Consider the following 20,032-nt stretch of genomic DNA (forward strand, 5'->3'; position numbering starts at 1 on the left):
CTGAGCAACGCGGAGAGGGAGAGGATCAGGTGGGACTGTATCAGACGGTGGTTCTTGGGTCATGGGCCCTCTCTTTCGCTTGGTCGTCCTCGGTCTTGTCCATCGATTCGAAGCTGAGATGGGTATTGTTAGTTTATTCGGCTAGAAATGACGGGACTTTCGCCTCACCTTCTCCTTGCAAGCAGACTTGGACTAACAACCTTCCCGTCTGCGAAGGTATGGCTCGTCCGCTATGAAGCAGACAGAAATACCACAAATTCTCGGCGTCTTTTAAAGTTCCAAGCTCGAAAGGCAGTAGACGCCATCCAAGGACAATGGTGTTCAGCCGTTAAGATACCCGGAATCCAAGCCATGAGAAGGCTATCCTATGAGGATGTTCGAATGCCGAGAGGCGGACAGTGGTATGCGTTCATTGAAGTTTGGGTCTTGCGTCAGGTAGGCATACCAACGCATGATCTGATGCACCAATTCGACTGGGAGAAAAGGTCGAGGTAGCGACTCATCGATGCCATCAGTAGTCATGTGGAAGCTATAGACAGCATGCGGTCGCAGTGGTATAGGGCAGCTCGAGCAGACAAGAAATTTTCTGGCTTCCCGTACGACTCGAGTGATGGGAATATGAGGGAACCTCCTGTTGTGGGATCCGAGTCAGCAAGGATTAATCCAGTTGGATGAGGTATTGTACTTTACGTTGTTCATGAAGAATTCCCCGAGTGTACGCTTGAGACAGATGACCAATTAGGATCATGATCATACCAGCTTACCGACTAGATCACTTCCAATTCTCTTCGGCAATGCAGTCACTATTCATGCCATGTTGTATTTAGACCTTGCCACAGCCCACCCATGGGCAGGCCCCGGTTAGTGCCGACCCGCCCATGGGCGGCACCAATGGGCCCAGGGCCGCCCACAGATAGCCCATCAGATTATGTAAGCTTCCTAAATAGGGGGTTCAACTTCTGGAAACTTATTCGGTTATTTACGTCTGTCACTGTCACCTACCTCCAATAACCGCTAATAGTATAGGTAGTTTATTAGGATAAAGGTGTATCCTATTATTTATCATATTGAATATGTAGTATTCATAGTAGATTTATTAATTCGACCGGTAGAGAGTATATTGCGAGTGAATTTGTAGGTTTAGGATGTTTTGTAGTCAAATATATATTTAACTCACTGCGGTCGCATCACTATTTCTAAGTATCTTGGATCATAATTTCAATTCCATCCAAACTCAACAGTTTACTATTTATATTAAGTTTTATTCTAACTGAATCCATTTATTATATATCCCTCTGCTCAAATAATATAAATACGTAGTATTATAGGATATTTACGTAGCTAACACATTGTGAAATTATGAAAATTTCATGAGAATGAAGTTCTTATTAGTAAGCGGCCCATGCATGGGCCGACAGTCAAACGGCCCGCCCGCCCATGGGAAAGCCCATGGGCCGTGGCGAGGTCTACTCATCACGTTCAACCAAAAGGGAAAGAACTGTTAATATTCTTTCATTACAACAATTTTTGGACGGCCACTGTGAGCCCATGGCTTCAATAAATTGACTTTCCATCACGTTTGAGGATATATTGGTTTTCAAGGTGTTCAGAAAATGCTGTTACAATTGGACAGGTCAATTACATCCTTTTTCATAGCTGTCATTTTGATTTTACCTATGGGAAATATTAGTTGTATGGAGAATGGAAGCTATCTCAGAGCCATCGTTACAGTGCGTTGGTTGAAAACCAGCTGGGAGCGTCTCCAGAGTACCAAGCACCGGATAGCATGATGGACACATCGTATGGGTCAATTCTCAAGCTGGTGCGTTAACAATTTTGTTCCTTGGGGGTATTGCGAGCTGGGCGCCTAGCTGCCAAGGTTCATGGCAGTTTACAGAAAAATGGGGCAGATTTATACAAAGACCGACCCGACCGACTTACCAAACGGTCCAACGTTTTTGAAGGAGAAATGATATTTCGAATAATCTTGAGAATGGATGAGGCTAAACATGAGGTTGCTTCCTCAGCGGCGACACGGGACCGGGTTGTCCGGCCCTAAGATTGGGTGTGTGTGGGAGATACAAATTCACTCAGAGGATGTTGTCCCATCGCCCTTGCGTACCGACCAAGCGCCATCAACGGAAAGTAGTGAGGGTAAAGTGAGTATCTGATATAGAAATGGTTCGGGAACCCAGTCCCGGTAAAATATTCCTCATGCCATGTCGCCCCTTGAAGGCCGGCCTTCGTCTGTGTTCGCAACAGATACTCTACCCCCTTGCTGACCACTCTTGTCGACGGTGGTAAGTAGGGGATCAGGCCCATAAGGGCCCAAGCTGTTTGTGATGCCGTTGATGGACCGGAGCCAGCTCGCAGAGGATCCTTATAGGAGTGCAGTGTCTCTCCCCAGCCGCCGTCCTGGTTTTGTGTCGTCTCCAACCATTGTATTGCATTATAAACACCATCATGGATGCTATCATCCTTCTCCGTCCATATGTTGTCCACCCTGGTGCCAACAAAATACGCCAGTGCGCAGAGGGCAGCACTAGTTCCGTATATATAGTTGCAACCCCAGCGCCCGTACCAAGCACCTGAGGGTTCTTGCATGCCAGACAGGTAATCAATCGCTTTTTGCGAAGCGGACGTAAGACGATCGACAAGCTCATTCTCAACAATCCACGTTTTGTGCTGCCTGCTGACTGAGAGGAACAGGCCGAAGGTCTCAAGGACATGACCACTGACGTCTGCAGTGGACGGGTCACACAAGGTGTCCATATCACTGAAAGGGATCTTATTGAGAAACAGATTATTGTTGTCTCGATCGAAAGCGCCCCAGCCGCCGTCTTTATTTTGCATACCCAGAAGCCATTTCAGCGCATCCAAAACACAGGACGAATGCACCGAATCAGAGTCTTGTCTGATCATCGACACAACAGCTGCCGCCGTGTCATCCATGTCGGGATACCATGTGTTGAAGTACCCAAAACTAAAGCCACCCGGTTCCAGTTTGGGGTTGTATACCATCCAGTCACCGTGTTTAGTGCGGATCTGTCGGCCTCGGACCCACGCCATAGATTTTGTCAGCAACGGGTTTTTTGCTGTCATTCCTGCATCACTGAGGCCAACAATCATCAAGCTGGTGTCCCAAAAAGCGGAAACTGTAGTTTGAATTCTCTTCCCGCGCTTGTCACACCACGCAAAGCGTTCAATGGCTTTCAGTCCTCGTTGGATAGGATCCGAATCAAGTCGGTACCCTTCCAAGGTCAGAGCAAACATAGCTCCATGCAGTGGCGGCATGATATCGCCGAAATCGCCCGCCTCCTCTTGGTGTCCAAGGATCCACTCGACGCACCTCCGGATGGCATACCGACGGACGGGATTGAACGATCTCAGGCCATTCAAGCGATGTAAAATTGAATCAATGAAGGTGAACGCAAAGGCGACGTTTTCCAACCCCCATGATTCCAACAGACCATCAGCGTAGGGAGCCATCTTATCCGTGGGGTTGCACCAGAGTTCATCCAGGTACGTGTTGGGCTCAGACTTTCCATTTGGAAGGGGGTAGATTGGACGATGGTGAGAGATAACCAGGAGCGGAACAACAGTAGCCCGCGCCCATGCCGACCATTGGTAGATACAAATAGGGAACATGGATGGCACGAGGATTAGCTCGGGGGGCAACTCTGGGACGGCGGTCCAGGGAAAGAGGCCGAACATGGCGAGGTATATCCGAGTGAAAATGCGGATCTTGGCCATACCACCAGACGCAATGACGAAGTTGCGAGCTTTCTGCAATGCGGCGCTCACCTCGGAGACACCCAGGACTTTCAAAGCAAGGTAAGCCTCTACTGTTACTGAAATATCCCCTGGGTAATATGTGGCAATGCTCCAAGAACCGTCTGACCTTTGCTCGGAAAGTAGCCAGGAGATGATTGCTTCTCGATCTCGCTTAAGGTCTAGACCTAGAGCCTGGTATAGGAAGACGTACTCCGCGGTTGTCGTTGCGTTTGTTTTAACTTCACCACACCAGTGCCCATCCGACTTCATCTGCTCCCTGCTGTGCTGGGCAGAAAGTAAGAGTGACTGCTTAACTCTGGACAACAATGCATCATCTTCGGAACACCCAACAAGCGTTGTACTTTGCGTCGTGATCTCATTGGTCTCCGACATTGTGTCAACAAAGAACGATTGATGGACGATAAAAAGTAGCAAAAGTTTTGATACCACGATCTATTGAACAAATAAACTATCATTTTATCAATTTAATAGCGACACTCCCTTGAAATATAACTACGCTTTTGAAGTCAGTGATGACGCTGGAAATTTCTTGGCTTTGCTCAACCATTGATTTTACTGTTGCCGTTCCAGCAAATCTTCCATAGCAAATTATATGCTGAACCTGGGCTATTTTCAAAGCTGATGAGCTACCTATGAGCTGAAAAAAGCATGTTACCTAGGCCTAGGTTGCAGCTGATACGTGCAGGTGAATGTAACGTCGCGGAATGGCATCTAAGCCCTTGATTAAATGTTATAGTGTATCAGAACCAGGGTACAGAGACCCCAGCATAGGTGAGTAGATGAAGTAAATGCTGGAACTATTTCTATGATGCGCTTGCACACCTCTATTCGTTAATTTTGAATTTAAAGTGATGATCCGTTCAACTTTTATGTTCCCATGGTTTCGTAACGACGCGGTGTCCTAAGTGACCATGATTTGTACGCTTTGTTTTGAATATTGGGCCGGGAACTGCGGCAGGGATGTAACCAGCTCCCCAAATTAGGCGAAATATCGCCGTTTCTGGATTTCACGGAGCAAGGTGCTGGGTCTCTTGATGTCCTACCCGAAAATTCATGGCGCAATAACTTAAAGGCACCCTTCACCCGTGGGTTCGTATAAACAAGCTCTGGAATTGGGCCTCGGTCACTGGCCCCTGTGTCCTGTGTCTCATTTCCGTTAATGTTAATGAACATCAAGTTAGCTTACGTTACACTGTCTTCTATGAAAGAATCCGCCCGGCCGGAGAATGCGGGTCGACGAATTTTTTTTTAATAATAAACGGTTCATTGTGAAATTTGCATCGACTCTTAAAACAATCTTCCAAACCCGGTGAATCCTCAAAAGAAAGAGTCTTCTAGCCTTTGAGAGGCCAAACCTGTTATAGTTTGATTATAGTTTTGCCATCAGTCGAGCTTTTGAAGTTCAATAAATGACTAGATCCATTGATCAATATGGAAATTGAAAGAATCCTAACCTAGTAATTGTCGGCTTTTCTCAAATACAGTGTTTCCCCCCGCCACGGTGGGCAGGCGGTGGATACTGTCTGTATTTGTGTAAACGTGGCAGCTCCGTGAATGAGTTCTGTTAGTTTCGGCGCAACGATCGAGTTGGCACCATTGGGTGAAGGGGCTACAGAGATACTCTTCATTGAAGTAACCCTCATTAGTGGTTCTTCCTCCAGCCCCTTCATGAGTTTGTGGCTCTGGCGCAGCCACCCGTATCGGCGATCCACTGCATCGCCTTATCTGGGAGTATGTACGATAAACTGACAAGTTACAGTGCTTTGTCTGTACCGTCCAAAGTGTAAGGATCATCCTCATGCAATTACCACTTTGACGTAGATTGGCATCTTCCCAGAAGTATTGATATATATAATACATACAATGCAGCAGCACAGTCTTTTCCCTACACCCAAGCATCAAGATGTCCCAGCCGAAGGCTCCTCAAGCGACTGTCATGGACCTTGAGCATCCTTGGCCCCTCACCATTCTCAGCATCGGAATGTGTGTAGGCTGGTTGGCCAACTACATTGCAATGATCCATAAATCCTTTCAAGACCGTACCTATGGAATGGCGTTGATGCCGCTCTGCTGCAATATCGCTTGTGAGTTTGTTTATGGCGTTATTTATCCGCCTGACATACCGATTTGGCCATACATTTTTGCGAGCTGGTTGACTCTCAATTTCATTGTTGTATACGCCGCCATGAAATTTGCCCCGAACGAATGGGCACATGCGCCATTGGTAAGGCGGAACCTCCCTTGGATATTCGCGGTCAGTATTGCCGGTTGGATGTCTGCGCATTTGGCCTTGGCCGCCCACGTTGGACAGAGCTCCGCCGCGGCTTGGAGTTCCTGGTTTTGCCAACTGCTGCTTAGTGCCGGTGGGCTATGCCAACTTGTTGTTAGGGGAAGTACTCGAGGCACGTCCTTCTTCATATGGTAAGTGACCTCAGTCGCGCAACTAGTATTATATGAGCTGACTGGTTTCTTCGTGGCTGTAGGATTAGTCGTTTCGTGGGGACTGTTCTTGCGCTACCTTATGAGATATTGCGGTACCAATACGGATATTCAAATGTTGTATGGCACAGTCCCCTGGGCTGGTGGGGTGGTGTGACCTTTCTTTTTTTAGATGGCTCATACGGAGCCTGCCTATGGTACATCCGCCGGTCCGAGCGGAAAGCCGCCTATGATCGCCAACAAAGGAAGCAGAAATAAAGCTAGAGCCGGGAGTCGTACGTTCAAATAGTGAGCGAACTTTGGTTGTGGCTTTGCAGCAAATATTGATGAGTCGACGCCATAATCCAGATAGCTCTGCAGTACGGCATACAGAAATTCAATCAGGAGGATGCTTTGGGCCTCAAGAACAAGATGAGCACTCGAATATTGTCTATTTACTCCATGGCCTATATGAGCTGATCTTTGAGGTGTCTACAAACTCGGAGGTTTTGGAAACTGCACTAGTGTGCCATAGACAAAATTCGTTAGCGATTCATTTTGTTGAAACGACTTGCAGGGTTATAGCTTCCACTCCTTGGTTGTTCCTGTCTGTAGATATTAGCGGGGGCCTCTAATACCTTATTCCGCTCCAGCAAAGAGATGACGGCCACACTGAATATACGGTAGCCGCATGTAGCTGCCTGGCACGATCTACAATTTCGGATGAGTTTACCGTGGCTCAAGACTCGCGCGCCGAAAACGGCACCGAATCGAGCATATAGACCTGATTTCACATGCGAAACCAGTTCCAACTTTGTCACCCATGGATCTGAATGTGACTTATTGCGCAGGGTAGGATCTGCGGTGGGTGTAGTGGGGGGCAATATTGTCGGCACCGTGTTGCAGCCAACTCAACTGAAGCCACAATTAAAGCCGTAGCTTGCTAAGCAATGGCTTTCACAAAATATGTTTTATTTCATTTATTTATTCAACAACCTTGCAAATAACCTTGTTGTTGGTTTCTGTTACTTTTCACCCTCCCTTCCGGCTAAGACATGGACGATTCTCAATTTAAGGTCATTATTGTCGGGGGTTCCATTGCGGGCCTTTCACTAGCACACTGCCTATACAAAGCAGGCATTACCTGCATCATCCTCGAGAAACGATCGGAAATTGCGGCCTACGAAGGAGCATCCGTTGCGATTATGCCCAATGGAGGGCGGATTTTGGAGCAGCTGGGACTTTATGAAGCTGTGGAGAGGCTTATCGAGCCGATGCATGTGGCCCACGTCCGCTTTCCGGATGGATTCCATTTCAGCAGCCCCTACCCCAAGGTTATGCATGAAGCGTATCTTGTCATTTCTTCGATCTCGTATCACTTGGACTAGGTTAAATGAGATGGCCTTCATCAGCTTCGGGTTCCCAATGGCATTCATTAGTCGACAGAAGTTACTCCAGATTCTGTATCACTCGTTTCCCGAAAAATCGAGAATATACGTGGACAAAACCGTCAACCGCATTGAATATCAGAATCAGAACAGTGTACTGGTTCATACGCAGGATGGGCGGTCCTATCGGGGTGACCTAGTTGTTGGGGCTGACGGGGTTCATAGTTGTGTGCGGACACAAATGTGGCACATTGCCGACACGTTGCGGCCTGGCATGATCCCCAATGACGAAAAGAAGGGTTAGTGTGCCTAGAACAAAACATAACTAATCTGAGAATTACAGTAACCCCGCAACAATTGAATAGAAAGGAGGCTAACAAATCGCTGTAACTGATTCAGGAATGACCGTAAGTTATGCCTGTATCTTCGGCATCTCCTCGGAGGTTCCCGAATTGAAGATTGGCCATCTACACTTGAGTGTCCACAACGGGAAATCTTTCATCATTGCTCCTGGGATTAATGGACGGCAGTCCTGGTTCGTCGTCCTAAAACTGGATAAAACATATCCATATCGCAGTGCGCCACGCTTCTCTCCCAAAGATGCCGCCTCATTATGCGAACAGTTGACTGAAAAATACGTATGGGGGAATATTCAGTTTGCGCAATTATGGCAGAGGCAAGAGATCTACTCCATGGCCCCCTTGGAAGAGAATATATTCCGAACGTGGCACTTCGGACGCATTGTCTGTATCGGCGATAGTATGCACAAGGTATGGCTCACTAACCAGTGACTACAACGTTTCTGACAGCCGGATATTTAGATGACTCCAAACCTTGCGCAAGGCGCCAATTGCTCCATTGAAGATGCCGCTTCCTTGGCCAACACAATATATGATGCCTTGAATACGAAGGATCACCAGCACAAGCTCTCCGATCAGGAGGTTAACCATCACCTGTGTCTATTCAACAAACTGCAGATTGATCGCATGACCAAAATCTATAAGGGTTCCCGGATGGTGGTGAGGCTGCAGACACGTGATAACCTATTCTGGAGGCTTATTTTGCGGTATCATGTGCCATATGCTGGAAACGAACCAACAGAGAAAGCCTTGAAGATCCTCGAGGGCGCAATAGCGCTGAGCTTCATTCCGCTACCACAGCGATCAGGCCCCCGCTGGGTGTTGCCCAGAAAGACAGAAAAGAGACTTTTCGCATGGGCTGGGGCTACGTTGGTATTCCTGCTGGTAGGATTGATATGGTGGCCCCTTGAATCTATTTCGTAGTTTTTTGTCCCATTTTCTTCGTCTGTCTTCAGTAAACTTGGGGAAGGTCAGCTTTCTTCATTCTACGGTTTGTTTTTCGCAACCCCGGGCGCGTGGCAACTTACTCCTTGCACACTTTCACATGTCTCCGATGAGATATCATGATTCTGTCTATCCTTTTGTTCCCTCCGGAATTGAGACCTCCTGTTTGTAAGCTATAACAAAATTTTATTCTTTCCCATTCTTCACGGCTCTTTTCCTTTGCGGCCTCGACTCTCGTGTTGCCGAGCAGAAAACTCTGACTTGCCCATGACCACACGATGTTTCATGTTTCATGTAAGCGCTAGAACAGCGAAAGTAAGGGCAATTATATTGTGTCAGGGAGCCAAGTGGGATATGTGCGAAGGAATGGAGTTCACGGATGAAATATAGGAGCACTGGAGCACTGTGCGTTTGAGTACACCAGACCTTCTTGGCAAATTCAGGTGTTGTTGTCATGCTGTTAGTGAAAAAAACGAATGAAAAAAAAAGAAGAAGCAGTTTACCCCGCGGCGAGTGCTAACCAAAGTAAAGTGGAGACTTTCGTTCCTCACTTCAAAGTATTAGCAACAGAGTTGGACTGTCATCACTAGTGGCCGCCTCTTCCGGCCCGACCCTTGCCATCGTCACCGCCCCTCAATTACAGCGAAGTTAATCTCTTTATATTGCATATATGCTCTCCGTTTTTTTTCTATAAGAGAGCACTCATACCCTCATCATGTCAAACCTGGAATCATCATATTTTTCTTTAATCTGCGGCCAAGGATCATCTGGGCTCGCTTTCTGCTCCGAAAAATGTCGATCCTTAGCAATCAGCAGGACGCAAACTGTTTCGAAGCCTTGTTCCCTAGCATTTCCCGACTTCTGTCACTTGCTTTCTTTACCAGAAGCAATCGATTTCGACTCCTTGAAATCAAAAACTGGGCAACGAATCTAGAGTTAATTTGCTCATACCTATGCCAATATAAGAGTATGTTTCTTGCCACTTGCCTAATCTTTGAATGCACCAAACGTAGGCCCCTGATTTGGGAGCGCGATTATGGGAGCAAGCATGGTTGTCAATCGCAAACGCTCCCTACGAGGAAAAAAAGGTAGCAATACAGATACACCGTGTCCCAAGTTACCAGTAATTGATCCTACGGTAACTATCAGGTCTTTTGCTTCTTTCTAATACACTTCAAAACTTTGCAGGTTCTTTTCGTTCGGTTCGCGTACCTAGAGCTCAGCCTCATGATCGTTTTCATACTCCGGCTCAATGTCTTCAACATAGTAACCGCGTTCTGCATGCAACTACAAATATCTTCCCCAAGTATAATGGCCAGTATTCGTATAGTATCCCCAATTCATCAGAGTTTCATTTATTTGATTCTTGTCAAAGCGCAGACAAATGGTACAAAATCACATTAATTCTCTCTCTTTTGCCCGTCTATCAAGTTCCCAATGAAATTCACAGTCTGCACCCCGTCGATTCTGATGCATCCCAGCCAAGTGGATTTGTCCAATAGGGCATCGAGCAATTTCAGCCACGGCGAAAGCTTGGAACTCTACGGTACCCAAATTTTTAATGCCCTAATAAACTTGACGTTGGTTGGACCAAATTTTGCCATGAACGAGATATCTGCTCCGGCGAGCTGATTTCAAATTCGTTACTTGAGTACAGTATTAAAATCATTTCGTCGTGGGTTCTGTTGCACATTTGTCGTAGTGCAGGTTTCATTGTCCTGTGTTTGTATTCAGGGAAACAATTGGTTACACAAGGACTCCCTACAACATGTTCTCGGGTCAGGCCTTCTTCCATTTCTCTTCTCTTCTTCTTTTCTTGGCTTTGTGCCTTCGTCGAATGGACTCTTTTTTCAGATCAGATTTGCCTCGTCACATTATCTTAAGATTCAACAGCAAAATTATTCTCGTTTGGAGGTTAGGTACAAACGGAATAGCAGAGTATGGTCAGATCAAGACCCCAGAAGTATCCGTGCATTGAAGAAGTGCGTCCCCTGGCTCATTGAGTGCATCCTTGGTGTATTTCGCAAGTGGGGAGCTTTTGATATAAGAGCAGATTTCGCCCGAAGAGTAACCTTTCAAGTGGCAGACTCCTTAAGCAATGAAACAGTTCAACTTTGTCCCTTAAATTTTAGTTGGATTAAACATACGATGGTACTGCTCTAGAGTTCAGCCGCAATAGGTGGGGCTATACTTGCAAGGTTCTTCCAGTGACATATTTCCCGGGACCAAGCAGATGGAAGCAATAAGAACTACGGCCAGCTCCATGGATTGGTAGGATAGTAAAGTAGAAAGTCTGGTATATCAGAGAAGAGAAGCAGACATGAGATGAGGTAACAGAGCGAATGTGGTATCCATATATGTCCCTATGGCCCTTTTACTTGCTATTTTAGAGGCTTCAGAAATGCTACATATTGTAGGGGACAAATTTAATGCATTGGAATGAAAGTATAGTATGATTACACAAGATATTCTAAAATTATAACAATGCAACAAAGTCTGTATATATTGAGTTCCAGGAGGCCTAGACCGTATCATGTCTAGACTATTACCCTATACAGGTCTATCAGAAAGCAGCCGCCTTTGAATAGTCAACTATGGGATTTTAAATAACATCCCCAGGACCCAGAGATTCTCACTCCTTCTCTAATTAATAGAGAAAAAAAATCATATGTTGGTATTCATCACCCCTTGCGAACGGCAGGTACGATGCTTTATAAAATACTCGCATTCCGGATTAGTGAAATATCTCGAAAATCCACATGTGGCTACCTATTTGCACAGCAGACCAGAAAAACACAAGCCTGGTTTGTGCTCTTATCTCTTGAATAGCTAAAAAAATCTTTCACAGCACTGGCGTCAGTCAACTATATTGCGTTTATGATCAAGCCAAACGCTCCTAAGTGCGGACCATTTGACCATACTTACCACACATGATGTTATTCAGCGCGCTGCGTAAGGAAGGCGACCTGCTAAGGGACTCCTTTTCAAGAGCAACACTTTCGTTCACGATGACTATTGTTAGTATCTATCCATGTAGGTCCAATAGCCTAGAATTACATGAGCAGATACCACAGTCTCCATATCTCAGGTCCATTAGGTCGGTTATACAAGGCCTATTTGATCTTGAGCAGGGTCATCACCCCACCATACGGGCACCGGACCTGCTATGAAATTTGGCTTCAGTAACAACGTACTATAATGAGACCTAATTCTATACTTCTCGTAAGCCTAAAATAATGGAATAAAACCAGCAAAGAACTAAGATCTATATATATATTGCTACAAAAGGCCATTGTTTAGCAATTACCACATACCACATTAAATCATTTTACCAAGCTTAGCAGTAAATACTGTACTAAAGATCTTCGGTTCGTTGGTGCTACATAACGGACTATCTAGAATAAAAGAACAATCAAGGGACTGAATAGATAAGAGATAAACCTGTTACTAAAAAGGTCTGACTAGTATAATATCTTGCTTCACATTTTAGAAGGCGCATAAGTAGTAATCGAAATAGTTGTGGTTGTTATAAGACCAAGAATGCAGGTCTTTCTCAATTCCGATCCACTTTGAAAGCATATGAAGTACATACTGCCGACATGAGTAAGGGGCGGGCTAAAACGAAAAAGAATGATTGACTGCACATACCCAGCTCAGGTTCGTTGTCCGCCAATGACAATCACTTCCTAACGAATCCATAATATTCCTATGCATCGGAAAATTTGATAATCAACGTTAGAAGTTTAAATTGCACGTGGATCCAAGTCAACAACTAAACTCTTGTTTTATTTGATACCGCTCAACGCGAAAAAGTTCTAACAGGCTCTGAATCATCTCCAGTGTCACAGTATATTCGATAATCTTGGTGGCGTCAAGCATAGGATTGCTGTAATACAACATCGAGATTCACATCCCACCCGCGATATGCCTCTCATTAACGCCGGGCCGATTATTGAAGAAATCTTTGTTCCTGAATGTATTCTAGCCTCTGCATCAATAAAGATGACCTCGACTCAAGGGGCTCGAAACAGCTCGTCTTCTTACAACCAACTCGACAACCCAGACGGTGAAATCAAAGTTCAGAAAAAAAGGCAGCCCATAGTGAGCTGGGCGCCTGATGAGGTTGACATATGGGAAGCTCCAGGACGCGAAACAAGCCGTTCATTTGCTCTGGAAGAGATGAGAGGAAAGTCGGTCCCGACCGCCGAGGAAGATGGTGGACCAAGTGATCCTCACCCTCCGAGAAGCAGGCATATATCTTTCCGCCTACACTGGAGTAAGTCAATCCAATATTCACAGCCTGGAGGAAACTTTGAAGGCCTCTCAGGCAGCAACACGCACGGATTATCCAGAGAAAGAACGTACAGTGCCCCTTTGCCCCTTCGCCAGTCAAGCGGTACAGCCAGGAAAACCCGGAACAGCAGCCTTAGGAGCCTGTACAACATGGCTGATCTGGTCAATATCAAACGCCAGCGTCAATATTGGAAGCAGCTACTTATTGAGTATGGAACATACACAGCTCTCGCTGCTTTTGTGTACTTTGTTCTTGTGGGTGTGCCCCTGTGGAAAGGGGCTGTGTGTTGGCTCTATTGGGTGATGCAACATAAGCTTGTCTTCTCATGCGGCTGGGCCATTGCTATCGCTCTAATTATATTGTATGTTGCTGCCTATCCGTCTCCTTGCTAAAGGTCAGAAAGTGGTATACTCCGGAATTACTTACATATGAAACTTCGACAGCTTTTCCTTCATACCTCTTCTTCACACTTTTGAAAAGGAAGCGCCAGGACCTGAATATTACCAACAGCGTCATATTACCCCAGCCACCACAGATACTGCTCTTTTAATCCCATGCTATAAGTCGGGTCATATCATTGGCCGGACTCTCGAAGCTGCATTGAAGATCTTCCCTGCCTCTCATGTCTATGTGATCGCCAATGGCAACTCCTCAAGCCCCCTGGACAATACCGAAGAAATATGCGGAACCTATGGTGTTAACCATATCTGGTGTCCTGTCGGATCTAAAATTGTCGCGTTATTTATCGGCTGCTATGCGGTCAAACACTTCCGCTACGTTCTTCTCATTGACGATGACTGCATCCTTCCTCCGAATTTTCCAGTTGTCATTTCCCGCTTAACCAACCATGTGCGCTGTATTGGATACACAATCAAATCCGTTAGCTCGGATTCTTCGAAAGGGTCTTATTGTCAACAAGCACAGGATTTGGAGTATAAGTTAGCGGGTTTACAGCGCAGCTTCGCAGGAAGACTTGGCAGTGCCACATTCCCTCATGGGGCTATATCTCTCTGGGAGAGAACATTTTTGAAGGATACCCTTCGAGACCACCCTGGTTTCTCTATCAGTGAAGACTGGTTCATGGGAAATAGCTGCCGAAGCCTCGGAGGAAGAATACAGATGTGCAGTGCTGTGTTCGTGGAAACCACCACGCCGTCTGCTTTCATTTGCGCTGATCGCAATCGGAGCAGAGGTGGTTTCGGGGAGACAACAGTTTTGCAGCAGCGCTTTTTGCGGTGGAATTTCTTTGTAGCCAATGCAATGTGTCACAATTTGGTTTACATCTTTGGGTCCTGGAAGTTGGGTTGGTGGGAGATCGGGGCGAAATTATTTGTCATCCAGGAGGTACGTACCTACCTTACCTTAACTTGATGCGTTTGCTAATACTAATTCACTTGCGGGACCGTACAGATTTATGAGACCATGTTGTACCTACTCACACCATTTCTACTACCCATCTCACTTCTAATCCGACCTTTATTCTGTATTTCCCTTTTGCTAACAACATTTGGGTTATATCTGCTGAATGCCATCATCTTCAACGAAATTCATCTGCGGTTGAAGAATGAGCGTGTGAAACTGAAGGTTCTGCTCTGGTACTATGTAAGCAATATCTTCATTGCCACTGAGTTTATATGACTATCCTAACACTTTGAACGAGCAGATGCCCTACAAGGTCCTTATCAGTCTTATGAATGTCGCCAGTTGCTATTGGTCCTTGTACAAATATGCCCGCTATTTTGCAAAGCGACACCCTAAGCTTAACGAAGATCACAAGGCTGTCGGGATGGTTCTAAAATTGGAGGAGATGACACAAAAAAACCGAGGACATCGAGGGCGAGGAAGGACTATGACGGTCAGGACCGTTGGCGTACGTTAGAGAGACAACGGCATCACTAATCTCCAAGAATTCTCTTTTCAAGGACATTGTTGTTAATCGGAATTTTTGATGCAGACGAAATTAGCATTTGGCGGAACCTACCGCCCGCACCATAGAAGGCAAAACGGGATGGGCTGTAAACGATTCCTGTGGGCTTTCCTTGATCAATTTACGGATCTTGTTTTATCTCACAAGCAGAAGGAATGCTGTTGAGGGATATCAATAACTACCTAGTAATCAACATGTATGAAATAGGGATTACGGAAGAAATACTAAAATTTTGTCTGTCACCGGCCAGACTCTTACCCTCAACACACATTTCCCCTCGGGCGATCATTCGCGGCAGCTTGATATAAAAGGCCCTAATGCGGAATTTGTGACACTCCAGAGTTTAAATTTTCTTAAGTAACTTCATATCACCGTGGATCCCCTGAGTCACCAGGACCAATCCGTAGATACCAAGCATGGTGTGATTGTCAGTTCCCAATAACAAAATGGCCGTGGGCTGATTGACAGTACTATCACCCATGACCCTAACCATACACCCCTGTTTAATCCGGGATGACTGACGCAAATGAGCGTCCGTGAGCTGTCGTTCGTAGTCGAGCTTCGCCTTCGGGAGGCCAGAACTAGCAGTCGTCCCAACCATCAAGGTCAGGCATTGCGGTGCAGAGGATTGTAGAGAGATTTCTGATAAGCGTGAGAATTACGATAAGCGTCAAAGGAACTCATGAGCGAAGTGCTCTAGGTCATGCGGCATTCTGCGAACTCTCTGGATTCTCAACAACTGATGCAGGTTCCTTGCTCGTGTATTGGGTCTGGGCGTCCCTGGCCTTCTGTTGTTACTTTCCTGCTGACGGCTTCCAGCGGCCTAATAATCGCTGTCCTTTGTGGCTGAGGCTCAGATGATGGCCGAACGCGAGGACGCGTGGACCCATGGAGCCACCTGGCGTCAAAGCGGCGTGTCTAGATTTGCCGAGTAGATTGTACTTGGATATTGACTCGAATGGCATGCCCATATCCACACGAATAATCCCTGAACGCCACATGTTTGATGGTGGACCTGGCCGGGATCCACGGATAATACCAACCTTGACTCCGTGATGGGTCAATTAGAAAGAGTAGTATTCAAGGCGTAAGAATGTCAATCTAACCTGTCTGTCGCTGGCCTTTCTAGAGGCATCGAACCAGGTCGGGGAATGCAGGCCAGGGAATGCGGGCGGGAATGCGGGCCGGGAATACGGGCCGGGATATGATCTAAAGGCTTATATTGGAATGTACATTGACTAGGAAAAGTCTCCCAGGGCTGGCAATTCGTCCGGAGGCAGAGTGTTCCGGACCCCATGTGGCCGAGTGAATATTCATAACCAGTTGCCCAACGCTTTAGAACAATGTAGTCGAAATTGATACACAACATCATCATTTACGTGTTACCCATATAGCTTAATGCCGTCAAGAGTTACGGTTCCAGTACATGAATTGCTTCATCGATGTAATGGCGAGAAAAACACTATTGTGATATTTGCCGATCCTACTCAAATGCTGTTCTTCATCTTCACCTCCAAAAAGCTACGGAATGAGAAGTCAGCTCCCTTGCCGCCGATATTTTACGTTATTTCCGGCTAGCACCGCACTGATACGTAGTGGCAGGGAGAGTGAAGTGGTAGATTCGACGAAACGAAGAATCTGGTTACCGCGGGTTGAAGTAAACAGTTGTTTTACTTCCATCTCGTGTCTCGTGTTGAACATAGACCTTGAAAAGTGCCATGGGACTGCTAAGAGGAGGGATCAACTTCTTGATCTTGTCCTGCGGGACCTTGACGGCACTTCCGCGCGACTACTCAAGAAACTCGTGACCTACATATGTTATGCGAATTTGCACATTTGCCTTTAAATATTTAGCTTACAAAAAGAGTGAGCAATTAATGATTTGTTTATAGTTTCGATCTATAATCAGAATCTATCGCTTTGGTGCTACTGATTTTTTGCTTGTTTCCGCTACCTGCTATAGTCATAATTATGCTCATCCCTACGAATGTTCCGATCTCTTTGGTCGCCTGCCTGGCCACTAATAGCGGGAAGCGGATGTTCAGCTAAATACTCATCTTGCGGGTCTTTCTGAATAGTTTCATCATTTTTATTAGCAGCTTCGTCTTCACCATCGGTAATTGACTCCTGGGTATACCCAAGAAGATGCGCCTCCACTATCTCATCTGCTTCTTTCCCTTCATGTTGACTTAGACTCCCAGGTAAGTCATCGTCCTCGCTATCTGCAGCAGCCCGGGGAGCCACATCAAAGCCACTCCGCCCGATGCATGACTGCAGGCGATATTAAGCAACATAATTGACTACGCTGATGTCATAAAAAACAGATATGCTAACTATAAAAAAAGAAAAAGAAGAGGAACTAGGCTTTATTTCCTTGGTTTACTGCACAGGCCTGTAGTCAGGTTCGGATTGCTGAGAAGTACATATCATTCAACCTGCAGTGCTTGTACTAGAGCCAAGGCTTGATATAGATTGTCCAGGCCTCCTAAGTCCCCTTACATACAGGCTGTGTACCATCCACATAATTTTGGGATATATTATGTAAACGTACTACCTTTTGGTCGGAGTGTGATCTTTCATTCCAATGCATCGAATTCATCCCCTGCGAAATGCGACACAACCGAAGCCTTCGAGCTAAGGAGCCATGGGGATGAGAAGGCTTTGGGAGATAAATAGACACCTACATTCACTCCATCACCTTGAGATTGCTTCATCCCTCTGCTACAAGATAACTTCCAACTTTACTTACCTACCTAATCAAACACCGCACCCAATGAAGCTGGCCGTGGCTCTTGTTGTCTACATCTCCTTGATCCCGGGAACCCTGTCTCTGGTGGAACCTTGCAAAGAGAATCTGGTTTACTGCGGCTCAACCCTGGAGCAGTACCATGGTATGTTCTATTTAACTTAAGATTAAAAGATGTTTTTACGCAGTTCTATTACTAAAATGAAATGCGGCTTGAAAGGTTACACTCCGGACGAGATCCGCTCTTATATCAGCAGGTCTTCACTTGGCCAATACATCGAGGATGCACTCGATGAGCCGGAAAACGCACTATTTCGATGCACAGATACTGCTGGGGACCTGGATCTGACAGCATTCTGCTATTCAGGCTGCACTCAGCCTCCAACCGGTGATACTTGTGCTGCTGAACCTTAGGGTAAATACACTCTCCTTCCTCTATTCAGCTTCTTATTCTACACCTCATTAAAACTATAACACAGAGACTTTGAGACCGTTGGGCCTTCATGGCTGATACCCGGGGGTGAAATTGGAGGGTGTTTGGTTTTCTTGGCGTTTTAAACTAGGTTTTATTCTGGCTCAGTGGGTATTTCCTATATTCTATGCAAATGCGAAGGTCCTTTTCTTTTTAAATCTGTCTATGTTTAGTAGTTCATATCTCGCGGTAGATGATCTCCTGCTAGTCTGGCTGAGCAACGGGGGCCACTCTGCTCGACTGATACCCCTTGGGATTCCACTGACCGCTGACGCGGCTGGCTATAACAAAGATCGTTTGGTGACAGGTTCTCTGTCGGGCGATGATTCGCTTGCCGTGTAAACATAACATGTCTCGACATCCGACGTTTAGACTCGGAGAGGGCGAATCGATGCGTCTAGAGTTCCTTCGTTTCGACTGTATATATCAGCATCCCAACACTGCAGAATTGAAATCATCCATAGTCATCATACACAGTATGACGTGCCGAAATCTTTATGTCGCTTTTCCAAGGATCTGCTTGAACGGTGATATGCCAAATGTCGTCCAGGGCGCGGTGACTTTGACAAATATATACTTGATGCTCAAGGACAGTCGACGTAGGGGACGTAGGGAACTCGGCCATTTCCTGGAAAAAGCTGCTTGCGTGCGATATGTTAGAAGACGATTTCAGTGAGAGAATGATACACGCGCTCGGCTTGACTGACCTACAGCTGCAGCGACATCCAGAGTAAATGGTCTTTACACATGTTGCTCGGGATTGGATAGAAAAAAGCGTGCTTAGGCATCAAATCTGCCCAACATGTCCAAAGACAACACAGCATTTCTGACAGCGCCCTTGATGCATCGTCGTGTATATCCGGTTGGTTCGTTTCCATCCGCTCGAATACGTTGAACAGCTGAGCAACGCCGAGTAGGATCAGGTGAAACGGTATCGGACGGCATTTCTTTGCTCGTTGGCTCTTTAGTTGGCTCGGCTGTGACTCGAAAGTTGGCGGTCTCTTTTTCTCGGTTCGTAGCTGATATAGCCAATGTTAATCTGTAGGCTTGAAATAACGGGACTTTTGCCCCACCTTCTCCTTGCACGGAGATTTGGTCCAACAACCTGGCCGTCTGCGAAAGTACGGGTCACCGGCCATCTAGCAAGACGAAACATCAGCCCATCCCGGTGTCTGGCAAATTGCCAGGCTTGAAAAGATGCCAGATGCCAATTGAGAACAATGAGGATCACCCATTGGACGCCAGGAATCCAATCCACAAGGAGGCTATTCTTTCACGGTGTTCGAATGCCGAGAGACACACGGTGGTGTGAGCCCGTTGGAGTTTGGGGTTCGTATCAGGTAGACACATCAGCATGTGACCTGACGCACAGAGTCGACAGAGAGAGAAGGGCCGAGGTAGACGATCTGAACCTTACATTGACTCATCATCGATGCCACCAGTAGTCATGTGGAAGTGATAGACAGCATGCGATCGCATCGGTATAGGGGACCCGAGCAGCCAAGACATTTGCTCGCTTCGCATTCGACTCGAGTGACGGGAATATGAGGGGCGTCTTGTTGTACGATCCAAGCCAACAAGGCTTGAACCACTTGGACGAGTTGTTATGACTTACCTGTTCATAAAGTTCGCAGAATGTTCGCTTGGGACGAGATGATCAATTAGCTTCGTGGTCATATCTTACCGAC

The 20,032-nt window shown here is 46.3% G+C and overlaps 6 protein-coding genes across 6 annotated transcripts; 4 read left to right on the forward strand and 2 right to left on the reverse strand.

The window, feature by feature from the left end:
- Positions 1-2,055: 2,055 nt before the first annotated feature.
- N7471_013558 (terpene cyclase/mutase family protein) lies at positions 2,056-4,167 on the reverse strand (the record flags this gene model as incomplete). Its single annotated transcript, XM_057286277.1, has 1 exon — positions 2,056-4,167. One exon carries the CDS (start codon positions 4,165-4,167, stop codon positions 2,056-2,058), a length of 2,112 nt encoding a protein of 703 aa, XP_057129602.1.
- A 1,531-nt stretch (positions 4,168-5,698) lies between these two features.
- Positions 5,699-6,492, forward strand: N7471_013559 (uncharacterized protein; the record flags this gene model as incomplete). The annotated part of the gene is made up of 2 exons (XM_057286278.1): positions 5,699-6,216; positions 6,279-6,492. The coding sequence occupies 2 exons, from the start codon at positions 5,699-5,701 to the stop codon at positions 6,490-6,492; spliced, it is 732 nt and encodes a 243-aa protein (XP_057129603.1).
- A 776-nt stretch (positions 6,493-7,268) lies between these two features.
- On the forward strand, positions 7,269-8,884 carry N7471_013560 (FAD-dependent oxidoreductase; the record flags this gene model as incomplete). The annotated part of the gene is made up of 4 exons (XM_057286279.1): positions 7,269-7,561; positions 7,626-7,900; positions 8,001-8,371; positions 8,423-8,884. 4 exons carry the CDS (start codon positions 7,269-7,271, stop codon positions 8,882-8,884), a joined length of 1,401 nt encoding a protein of 466 aa, XP_057129604.1.
- A 4,320-nt stretch (positions 8,885-13,204) lies between these two features.
- N7471_013561 (glycosyltransferase family 2 protein) lies at positions 13,205-15,078 on the forward strand (the record flags this gene model as incomplete). The annotated part of the gene is made up of 4 exons (XM_057286280.1): positions 13,205-13,560; positions 13,643-14,543; positions 14,610-14,801; positions 14,863-15,078. Coding segments are annotated over 4 exons (1,665 nt in total), but the record flags the coding sequence as incomplete, so codon positions are not given.
- Positions 15,079-15,920: 842 nt separating this feature from the next.
- N7471_013562 (uncharacterized protein) lies at positions 15,921-16,127 on the reverse strand (the record flags this gene model as incomplete). The annotated part of the gene is made up of 1 exon (XM_057286281.1): positions 15,921-16,127. The coding sequence occupies one exon, from the start codon at positions 16,125-16,127 to the stop codon at positions 15,921-15,923; it is 207 nt and encodes a 68-aa protein (XP_057129606.1).
- A 1,715-nt stretch (positions 16,128-17,842) lies between these two features.
- N7471_013563 (uncharacterized protein) lies at positions 17,843-18,502 on the forward strand. The gene is made up of 3 exons (XM_057286282.1): positions 17,843-18,017; positions 18,093-18,287; positions 18,352-18,502. Exons 1-2 carry the CDS (start codon positions 17,900-17,902, stop codon positions 18,284-18,286), a joined length of 312 nt encoding a protein of 103 aa, XP_057129607.1. The 5' UTR covers positions 17,843-17,899; the 3' UTR covers position 18,287; positions 18,352-18,502.
- The last annotated feature ends 1,530 nt before the right edge of the window (positions 18,503-20,032 follow it).

The sequence above is a fragment of the Penicillium samsonianum genome (genome assembly GCF_028829775.1).
Source record: "Penicillium samsonianum strain IBT 33392 chromosome Unknown utg000009l_segment0_segment0, whole genome shotgun sequence".
Lineage (NCBI taxonomy): Eukaryota > Fungi > Ascomycota > Eurotiomycetes > Eurotiales > Aspergillaceae > Penicillium > Penicillium samsonianum.

Bases quoted from the DNA above. Each gene is read 5' to 3' on its own strand.
- N7471_013563 (XM_057286282.1), top strand. From the start codon at position 17,900: ATGAAGCTGGCCGTGGCTCTTGTTGTCTACATCTCCTTGATCCCGGGA. The intron at 18,018-18,092 runs GTATGTTCTATT...GCGGCTTGAAAG, and splicing joins AACCCTGGAGCAGTACCATG to GTTACACTCCGGACGAGATC.